Source organism: Cynoglossus semilaevis, chromosome 16, assembly GCF_000523025.1.
Source record: "Cynoglossus semilaevis isolate Cse_v1.0 chromosome 16, Cse_v1.0, whole genome shotgun sequence".
Classification (NCBI taxonomy): Eukaryota; Metazoa; Chordata; class Actinopteri; order Pleuronectiformes; family Cynoglossidae; genus Cynoglossus; species Cynoglossus semilaevis.
The window spans coordinates 7552667-7564156 of NC_024322.1; the positions used below are offsets into that span (position 1 = coordinate 7552667).

General features: G+C 36.8%; 1 protein-coding gene across 8 annotated transcripts in view; it reads left to right on the forward strand.

Moving 5' to 3' along the window:
- The window catches only part of LOC103391910 (cyclic AMP-responsive element-binding protein 1-like), a 34411-nt gene extending 23292 nt beyond the window's left edge, over positions 1-11119 (forward strand). For 2 of the 8 annotated variants that reach the window (XM_008328369.3, XM_025063774.1), the window contains 7 exons: positions 5927-6069; positions 6181-6324; positions 6404-6504; positions 6712-6866; positions 7175-7357; positions 7470-7623; positions 8146-11119. In XM_008328369.3, the coding sequence (XP_008326591.1) occupies positions 5927-6069; positions 6181-6324; positions 6404-6504; positions 6712-6866; positions 7175-7357; positions 7470-7623; positions 8146-8290 (1025 nt within the window). In that variant the 3' untranslated portion in view covers positions 8291-11119. Of the gene's footprint in view, positions 1-3801; positions 4037-4068; positions 4090-5926; positions 6070-6180; positions 6325-6403; positions 6505-6711; positions 6877-7174; positions 7358-7469; positions 7624-8145 lie in introns of those variants that run through there. The other 6 variants (XM_025063775.1, XM_025063777.1, XM_025063778.1 and 3 more) reach the window with 6 other exon arrangements.
- Positions 11120-11490: the final 371 nt, after the last annotated feature.

An 11490-nucleotide genomic window follows, 5' to 3' on the forward strand; every position in this document is an offset into this window, starting at 1 on the left:
CCTAAAGGACAGGAGGTTAAACTGAAGGTCAAAGGGGTTCCAATGGGAGAAAGCAGGATGGAAGGGTTTCGAAATGGGCAAATCAGAGGGAGGGGGTAGAGTTAATAGATTAGAGATGAAGTCAGAGAACCAAGGTTAACACGGTTTGGACACGTGCTGAGCAGAGCTATTTGTTAAATGGACAACGGATGTTAAAAAAACTGTCAGGATGGAGGTGAAGATGTAGTGATGGAAGATGAAATGATAATTGATAATAAACGACTCAGTATGGACGAAAGATTAAAAGAAGGCAGATCATTTAGCTGTGGCAACACCCTGAATGTTTTAATTGAAAAAACATACATGTCTAAGAGCATATAAATCAGAAGTTACATTTTAAATCTTTTTCTCAATGTGTGACCACATGAGTGACAGCAATGATGAAACTGAAAATGTCTGAAAATGTGACTAGTCGTCATCTTGTAAACAACACCCACTTTAGACTCAAAAACTCTTTCCAGTTGTGGATTTACTTTAACACTGGTAAAGAGGGAAATCTAGGATTTGGAGTTGACGTAAGGACTAGAGGAGAGTCCTTACGTCACTTCCACTAGAGGAAAAAACAAACTGAAAATGAAATCATTTGAGCCTCGGCACCAACTGAATACAACAAAGGATGACAAGGACAGAAATGACAATGACATCAAATGCATCATTGAGCGGTCACTAATGGAACTCACAAGACTATTTTTCACCAGTTTTTTTTTTTTTAATATATTCTGGAATCTTGAACATTCAATTGTATTTATAGACATTATTATTATTATTATTATTACTATTATTACTGTTAAGTGTTATTATTATTATTATTATTATTATTATTATTATTATTATTATTATTATTATTATTATTATTATTATTATTATTATTATTATTATTATTATTATTATTATTATTATTATTATTATTATTATACAGAGCATTTTCAGAAAGTGTGTCTGATATCTATTTTTCATTTCTGCCACAAAATTCAGCCCTAAAAATTAGGTCTCCCCCAACTTTGGGAAGGCTTTTTTAAGTCTGACAAATTGCACTTCTGACAATGACACTACTTTAATATGATTAATCACAGGAAAACCATAGATTTGTCAATAATGAATCATTATTAATCCAAAATAATCAAGATAAATCAACATGACAAAAACAAATTTCATGTAGATGTATGTGTTTTCTACCTGTTGCAATTTTTGACCAATCAAAATTATGGACTTGTTAATATATACAAATGTCAGGAAAAATATGATAAAGTGGAACTCAAAATTTTGCTTAATAGAGTTGGTGAAATGTTGTCATTACTGTGCGCTATGAGAATTTATTTAAAAACTTTGGTAAAGCTACCGTTGTGCTCAACAACTATTAATCAGTCTACAGTCAATCCATTTGACAGTTGTGTCAGTCAGCTTGTCAGTCGTAGACTCACTTACTGCCACACACTCAGTGACGTCGGTCTGACACATGCCGAACCCTCTGACCTGTAGCTGAAGCCCGCACAGATCCATGATGAGCATTGAGATTGTATATATATTTTCCTCAGTGTGTTAATAACGTGTCTCGACTATGTATTGGAACAACGATAGTCCTGGTTTTATTAAGTTGATTTATTAAATGGAGATCTTCAAATTTGGTCAGTTTGTCCCTAAATCTGGTGATTCATAGATTCTATCATGACCTTGTGCATCTTTGGACTGGCACAAGTGTGATCTGGAACATGCTTTCGAGCTCCTCTCTGCAACAGGTCATCACTGCAGTTAAATGTTTTCCTCTGTGGTGGTGCTTGTACTTTTTTTTTGTTTTGTCTCTCATTACCATTGTTACTTTTAAACAGATGCTGTAAACGGATTATTTGATTGTATTTAAAGTCTAATCAAAGATCACTGTTTGTTGCGGCTAAGAACAAGGTACTGTTAAGTGATGGACGTTCACACTGGTAAACCGGAGTACAGCTAAAGATCAACCATGTTGAAATGTCTAATGGGGGGCTGAAGAAAAAAGCTTCACCTCTTCCTTTGAAATATTAAATATCCCTCCTCTCTGCTCTGGGTCAAAACTGTCCATACCCCTAATATCCCTCCACCCTTTTTATAACTAGCTGCAAAATCACTGCTGTTCATTACCCAGACAGGGTCAATTCCCCAAACAATGTGTTTGGTGTCACAATAAAAAGGTTGTTTTTTATGGCGTGGAGCAGTAAAATGCTATTAAACAGATAAAACATAGGCAACGAGCATCAGGAGGATTATAAAAGGAATTGCCTTGATAAACTCCCCATATCTGCGTGATGACATACCAGCAGCCTGGTCTGGGGAGGAAGAGGAGGAGGAGAAAGAGGTGTAGGAGAAGGAGGAAGAGTGGAGGTAGAGGCTGGGAGCACATGGTCGCGAAGCTTAAGTGGCTTTACAGTGCCCCCATCTGGGGATAAAGAGCAATCTCCTCTTCCAGCCTAGGTCGAATGATTCAGAAGACAAAACGCAGATGAATTATTTAAATGTACATGTTTACTCTTTTATTTTGAGTTCATTAGAGCACTCTTGATTTATATTAATAAAAGAAACGGCAACTGTTTTCTGTTGGCTCATCTGAAGACATTTCTAATGTATACAGTGATAGCAAGTATTCGTGTTGATATTACATATCTAGATAGATAGATAGATAGATAGATAGATAGATAGATAGATGTTTTTCCTCCAAGCTGCATATAATCTTTGATGCTCTGGAGATTCTGACTCATGATTCATTAACAGGAAGTTTATATGATCCCAGGTGGATACCAAATGTTGGAAGGTAAAGGCCTAGAATTTATTCGTCTACTTGTTAGGCATTTAAGATTGCTTATGTTTGACTTGGACCTGTTATTGCTATCAATGCATGATAAAACGTTGTTCACTTTTTCATTTATATTCAGTTATACATTGTATTACATTACATTTTATTTTTGATTTATTTATCAATGAAGAGTAGTAATATGTGTTTGTCTATACTTTTGTGGGGGTTCTCCAACGGGAGTTTGCATACCCCTAGATGTACACAATGGCAGCCCAGGTGGCACGTGAAGGTTAATTTATATATGCATATATGGTATACCAAATAAATATGTATTAGTATTTCTTTTTGTCGACAAGTTTATATTTTTAGTAAGTAAATGTTATATATGTTGTTTATATTGGTACATCTCTAAAAAAAAAGGTTAAGGAACAACTGCTAAACTGTAAGCTGCTCATAAGCGTTTTGAATAATGGTCCTTTGCTGCCCTCGGGTGGTTACTATGAGAAAAGCATTTTCTGATACACATGCTCATTTGTGTTTCATATAACCACAAGAATAAGTAATTAACGAATTTTAGCTGTAGGTTTATTTGTTTTTAATTTTTTGGGTCGTTTTTGGTGACTTATTTTTCTGTATATCGTAGGAATAAATCACATTAAAGAAGAACATGTTTAAGGTTAATGAACAGTTATTGTATAGTGTTGAGATCCCCCACATGACAATTGCAATCGTGACTATTTATTGAAGCAAAGTGCAATAACGCTCAGATAAAGAATACTATTTTAGGTAGGTATTTTAGGTATATGTAGGTATACGATGTTTTTAAGGTATTAAATATAACATATATTTTAAATAATAATATTTTGATTCGTGAATTATTTGGATGCCAGTATTTTTAGCTATACATGTAGTCTTCATTATTGCACTCTTGGTGGCGATAGTGCTTTAGGTGATAGCAGTTGACCATTACAATAAGGAGAGCAAGAAGATGGACGTCAGGAGGGTTGTCTTCAGTCGTATCGACTCGTCTCCGGTCGGTATTTTCCGTCCTTCTCCGCTGTCACTTCGTTTATTTCCGGATAGTGTCGCCATCTGCTTCTCGTTCTTCTCCAATCTTCGTGTTGTTGTTCCCGGTGACGCGGCGGAGGTGTAGCCTGACGCGGGCTCTTACGTGTCGGCCAGAATAAAAGTGGAGCTCCGGAGGCTCGGGAGTGACGAAGAGAGTCTGTATTGGTAAGGACGGAGTTGCGTCCGCGCATCAGAGACACTGGACGTGGCTGTAGAAGGTGTGGGTTTGGTCGGGTTCGGCCCGTAGGAAACAAAGAGATCATGGCGCCGCGTTGCGTTTGTAGCAGAATGGAGGGAGGGGAGGCTGCGGCTGTTTGGGGAGAAAAACGGAGCCAGTGTGTGGGCATTGACAGTGAAGCGGGAGAGACAGTGAGCGTGTGAACGCATCTGATACTGTAACTACTCTTTAGGAGCGTACATACGCAATAATGTGACGTGATACTACAGCTAGAAGAAGAGGCTTTGTGTGCCACATTTTGCGCTTTTTTTCCCGCTTCAACGCATTGTAACATTATTGCTCTATACATTTTCCGCCATTTCAGGAACTCGATTAGTTTTTTAATTTATGTGGGATCACAGCCATGTATGTAAATCTCACACTTGATGTCCTTTTTTTTTTTACACGTTTTGCTTTCGACATAATTCAAAATTACAGGCCGCACCGTGTTCGTCGTAAACACAAACTCGGGCCTGGGGTGTTTCTACCTCAGCTCGTGTGTTGTATGACTTCTTGTCGAGCTGTACGTTTTAAATGTTTGCTCCCCTCCAGGGATGTGACCGGGCTGTATGCGTTCGGGGGGGGGCGTTTCCCTGCCATGTGTCTCCTCTGTCACACATACACAGACAGCGTCCAAGTGATATTTGAAAAGCAGAGGGAGAAGTGTGCAAAGCCAATCATGCAGCGCAGGGAAGCTACGCACAGTGTGAGATCACGAAGTTCCGTGAACACGTATCGATGTCAGGATGCTCTTAAGTAATAGCCAGTCACAACAGTATTTCAAATAGGTTGTACTACAGTTGTCCAAACTTTACACGATGGTGGCCATTTTCAATAATACACCAAATACTATATTTGCATATCAACTATAGTTTTATACTGAATATTTCATTCTTCTTTTATCGTCTTTTATAAATGTATTTTTTGTACAAATACTTTGTTTTTATTCTCTCTGTTTATTGTCTTCTGCACAAACATACATAACAATCATCTTGTGTATGTGCATTGGAAATATATGTTCTACAATTTGTGTTGTCTGTAAAACTTCTATGTTATTACATGGAGAGAAAAAAGGATTATTTAATTTTTTTGTTTTCATCTGGTAGATAGTGGAAGTTCATTGCATTTTAGGTGAACGTTATGAATATTGTGTTGATTACTTAAAGAGTAATATTAGGAACTCCAATTAGCTTATGAACCATATTTTTCCAACAATTTCTTACATCATGTTTGCAATAAAAACTGGTTCACAAAAAAATTAACCTGGTTAAAAAACATTTAACTAAATACATGAATTAAATCTTTTAAATTGAACTCCATTATTATGAGTAGCCCTGGTCTTGATAACTTCTCAGACTTTATCCTCTTGATCATGGTCAAGGGTGGTGCTAGTAATGACTTGAGTCACTAAATGAATGCAATGAAAACCAGTGCAGTCTGTGTTTAATGCCTTTTCACACAACTCAGGTTTTAACCATTCCCTCAGAGACTTATAACCACAGTTACTTTTGACAATGTTAACATATCAGTACATGGCAACACACAGTGTAAACATGTGAATTATATTAGTGTTTATGGTGAAACTTTTTTGTCATTTTGCTTTGTTTTTAAAGGAGAGGAGTATTTTAGAAAAGGTGTCTGTGGTCCCTAATTCAGCTCTCTGTTTGGTGGTGGTTATTTATTTTAAAAGACGTTGAATTAGGTAGTTATAGATGATGGACACGGACTGTTTAAAATGCTGCGCTAATTTCGACTTCGTCCCAGTATATAACAGATGCTGCAGCTGCAGCTCCATAAAATTGTCTTACTTGACATTTTTTGCAACTTTCTATTCTCAGCTCAACCAATGAAGATGGATTCAGCATTGGAGGCTCAGCAGGAGACTGCTGTGACAGAGACTGAGAGTCAGCAGATCACCCAAGCACAGATTGCTACCTTAGCACAGGTGCTTTCTGCAAATATTGCAGAAAATTCTTTTTACGTATGCAACTTATGCTTATGGAAGGCACTGCCTCTCGTACTTGTACATTGAATTTCACTAGAATTTTAATGTCAAACTGCACATAAAAGGCATATTATATTTGGCTTCCAGGTATCAACAGCGGCCCATACATCGGCAACAGGCCCCACTGTTACTCTGGTCCAACTTCCCAATGGACAGACAGTTCAGGTCCATGGTGTCATACAGGCTGCACAACCGTCTGTCATTCAGTCCCCACATCTCCAGACTGTACAGGTACAGTACACACACAATGTTATTAACATGCATGTTGAAGGTACAGTATATTTGATGTTTTCTTTTTTTTTTGTTTCAGATTTCTACTATAGCAGAAAGTGAGGATTCACAGGAGTCAGTAGACAGTGTGACTGACTCTCAGAAACGCAGAGAAATCCTGTCACGTCGCCCTTCATACAGGTAACTTCTTGGGCAAACACGATCTTGGTTCTATCCTGATTTTTTTTCCTAACTGTTGAATTGGATCATCTTATTTTGAAACCTTGGAGCTTCTCTTCTACTTGCCTTGTCATAGCATTTGTCTGAAGCCTGTCTATAAAATTACAGAGTACTTTCAGCTGTTTTTTGTAGCAGTCCTTTGAAAATGAAAACTTTCTGTTATAACAGAAAAATCCTTAATGACCTTTCATCTGACGCACCGGCTGTCTCTCGTATTGAGGAGGAAAAGCTAGAGGAAGATTCTTCGGTTGCAGTTTCCACCCCGGCCATCACCACCGTTACTGTCCCTACACCCATCTACCAGACCAGCAGCGGCCAATACAGTATGTCGTAGTGAGTTCTGCAGAGTTGAGTTCTGAAAAGTGCATATTTTTCAGTGTACACAGCAGGAAACATACATATAAAATTTGTATTAAATATATTGCCTGTATTGTTGATGTAGTATTTGCAGGAAGAATAGTTAATTTAAGATCTTTCTGGCAGACTTAAATATGTTGTAGTGCACAGAGCTAGTGTCACAAGAACCTGGTACTTTTTATACAGCACTCAGTCTACAAGCCATTCGTCTCTGCTTAAATTAGCTAATTATGAAAACTGTAACTCTTTTTTTTTTTTTTTCTAAATTACCCAGTTGCAATCACACAAGGTGGTGCTATTCAACTGGCTAACAATGGTACAGACGGGGTACAAGGCCTGCCAACATTGACCATGACCAATGCGGCAGCTGCCCAGCCGGGAACCACTATTCTCCAGTACGCACAGACCAGCGACGGCCAACAAATATTGGTGCCTAGCAATCAGGTCGTTGTCCAAGGTATGAGTTAGATTAATTTATCATATTCATAGGTGTTTAGCAAAGATCTAAACTTTACTATTATGTGAAAAAGTTAGGGGACGTTCATTGTCTTACTATATTAACCCCTCAGGTGCCTCAGGTGAAGTCCAGGCCTATCAGATTAGAGCAGCGCCCACGAGCACCATTACCCCTGGGGTTGTCATGGCTTCTGCAGCTGCCCTCCCCACACAGGGTGCCACAGAGGAGGTCACTCGCAAAAGGGAGGTCCGCTTAATGAAAAACAGGTATGAACCAGAAGTTAAACAGTGTATTTATATTTATGTACATTCTCAGCATCTACTGCTGTAGAATGTACACCATGTACCATTGATCTTAGGGTTTTGTGGCTGGACTGCACATCAAATCAAAATAATTGTCTTAATGTTGGTAAGTATTTTATTTAGAACCCCAATATTTTTGTGTATTTGATATTGAGTATGTAAATGAACAGTAGATAAGGTTGATTAAGGATGAAGAAATATATTAGTGAGGGAGTACTTCAAACATGAAGGCGAACAGATGGATGATGTGAATGGTTTTAGCAGAAGTGGAGGCCTGATTGATTGAGCAGAAGGAGAAAACGTTATTTGACAACTGTCATTGGTAAGTACGTGTACTGGATAGAATAGATTGTGAAAGTGTATAATCTCTTATGAAGTATCCAAAGAGATTATTGTAAAACTACTACTACAGCCTGAAAATTAATACAAAAAAATGTTTAAAAAAAAAAGAAGAAATAATCAGTTTTTGTCTTTTCCTTCCCGCAGAGAAGCAGCTCGTGAATGTCGTAGGAAGAAGAAGGAGTATGTTAAGTGTCTGGAAAACCGAGTGGCCGTGCTGGAGAACCAAAACAAAACTCTCATTGAGGAGCTGAAAGCCCTAAAGGACCTTTACTGCCATAAATCTGAGTAATTTGTATCCTGCACACTGAAGTACAGTTTCAGTTTTAATACTCTGACTGTTCATATTGCCTGTCAGGCCTTCCAGTTTACGTACAACTGGTCCTTTTTAACAGAGATGTCCTTAATTGATCCTAGTTTCCGCCTTTTAAAACATTTTCTTCTGTAGTCTGTTGCATAGCATCCCCAGTTTAAAATGAGTTGAATAGTTACAATGTAATGACAGTGTAATAGCAGCCCTTGGAAGAGGAGATGATACCAAAGTGTCACATCATGAAATATTAGATTCTGGTGCAATATCATCAACAGGGTAAACTGAGGATTTTCCACACAGCTTTTTTCAACAAAAATGCATCTTGTTGTCCTGAGTGTTTTTAGCACCATGCTAGCATAAAGCAGAATTTGTCACCATTGATGTCTGTTCAGCATGTGCCTGTCAGCAAAGCAACAACCAACATCTCACTGCCTTTTGAGTGAAAACCCTGCTACTCGTCACCTCCAAGTTGAATTTAAACTTTGTTCAAATTTCTGATATTTCCGTACTGTACATCATCAAGGTGCTGTTTTGTTTACCTCTGATATGTTTTACACCAGGTAACGATTTCAAGAACTGCTAGTGCAAGCAGTCACCATTGTCAACAATGCACCTCCACGTCTTCAGCAATACAGCAGTGTTTAAATATGACTGGATGAAGGCCTAGCTGAGTTGGAAAAACAGAAACTAATAGAAAATCTGTTCAGAGCTACTGTTGTCTCCAGTAGAGAAACTTTGTTGGGGAAACTGAAAGCAATAAGGTGTTTGGTGTTAGTTTAGTGTGCTAATCTAATTATTGAAAATGTAATGCTGGCCAGAAATGTGGCCAGCTTGTAAATTTATAAATCCTTATACATCCTGCATGTGTATATATGTGTATGTGTGCGTGTATATATATATATATATATATATATATTTATACACACATCTATACATACATGCATATATGTAAGCAAGAACAGGTTATTACAAGTTGCTAAATACATTTGTCAAGGAAAACCTTTAAACCTTTTATAGGAGACAGGGTTAAAGAAAAATTAATAAACACAATTTTTCAAACATACTATCATTATTTAGGAAAAATTTCCTTAACATAGTTTTAAAAAAAAATCTTTCTCAAAATATCCACGTTCAGAAATCATTTTTGATTCGCGTCAAAACAAGAATGCTAATTTTGGATTAGGGGTTAGATTTAAATAAATTAATTACTTACTTATGCAAAGTAAAAATATATATCTCATGATTTAATAATTCCAACATACAAGTAATATTTTTAGGAATGCTGTGTATTGAACATATCTCAATGTGTCGTCTTTTGGGAGCTAATAATTTTGTAAAGGACAGATTACAAATTGCATTAGAAGTTATCTAAAGTAACAATTCATATTTAATTATTGTTCAGCCATCATCTCCCCACTTTGTTAGATGTGACATAAATGAACATTTAAATTCAAATGTAATTTTCCAGGGTTTTTCAATGATACATCTCCAGGTTTTACATTGGCTGTCAGTGGAACTAAGATATGGAAAACAACAAGCAGTGAGATTAAGGAGCCATATTTTCAGTATGTAGCAGATCAGGTGCTTTGTGGAATCTTCCGTAGATAAAGGCTGTTATCAGAGTCAAAACACTAATATTGAAAATGTGCATCCTGTTGAAAAGAGATCACTTTGTGGGACCGTGTGTGTGCGCGTACTTTGAGAACGTCAGTGTATGTATTTGTCTGTTTTTTATAGCACTGTAAATGGATCCTGCAGCATGTGCAGACCTTACCTATTTCTGTTTATTTGATATGAAAAGGAAATGTTCTTATGGCTTGTATGAAACCATTTTGCAAATTTGTAAGATATATCAGTGTATAATAGAAGATGATGTATATGTGTATGCAATCCACCAGGCCTAACACTATCATGGCAGCTAAGTGTATTGGACAAAAGGCCTTTGATGGACATGTATTATTTTTGGAGTGTACTGTTCTGTACTGTTGAGGATTTTTAGTGTTTGTAATGAAGATCGAACCATGGTCGACAACTGGAATGGGTTGGCCACGTGTGTTTTTAAAAGAACATTTATTTTAACCTCTGTCCAGTCATCAGATGGAAGCACATGCTCTTTTGTCTAGACCAAGATTCCTGTAGTACAATTTTCCAGAATACTAATCCAGTATCATACCCAGATAGTAAATGTTCAGATATAAGTTAAAAATATTTTCACCAGGCATTAAGGTGCTTCTACCCAGTTGTTTTTTTCTTTTTGTATTTTTTTTTTTTTTACCTAATCAATTCATAGTCATTCGTTAGCCTTTAGGAAAGTATTCTATGTTGTAGAGTGGGTATGAAAAAATAAATGGTTAAATTGGCTAATGGTTAAATTAAAAAAGATCAAATAGCACTTCAAGCATCCCACCTACAGGAATCTACAATGAGTATTAATTATTAATATTATTATAATCATAGTGTACATTGGCATGTACTTTATTGCTATAGTATAGACCAGTGAGTCCCAACCACTGCTGCGGCACATTGGTGTGCCATGAGAGTTCGTCAGCTGTACTGTGGAAAATTATCCAGTTTTATCTAATAGGTCTGAAAACTATCATTTGTTTTTTACAAATAAGTTGTCTTCAATAGCCTTTGGGACAGTGACAAGTAGAACAATTAAATGCTCTTCCACTGGGTGGCAGCAAATGGTTATAAAAACTAAGATAAAAAAAGAGGCTTTTAAAGATGTGTGTAGATGTCTTCACTTCCTGCAAGAATATTTGTGTTTGATCAATTAAACAGGCACTAGTTATAAACTAGTAAGTAAATTCACCCTCAAAGTTCACTGTATATCTTCACAAGTTCAGAATTCTTGTTAGTAGTTTGTAATGGGATTTTGCTAATGTAAAATATGTGCCATGGCTCAAACGAAAAGTTGGGAAACACTGGTGTAGACTGTACATTAAAAAAAAAAATTCTAAGGATCGAGAGTAAAGCCCAGAAATGGATCAATGTGTTTTCAGAAGTACCAGTAATGGTGAATGACGGTCTGTATGAAAATAAGGTTTTTCCTGTGAAGTTTATGGTCTTTATCCTGAGTTCAAAAGAACATGTCCATTTTTTACATTCTGGTTAGAAAGAACATTTCTTGATTCGACTTTTTGTGTGGTTTAATCTGTTTTCCTCTAAATGGGTTT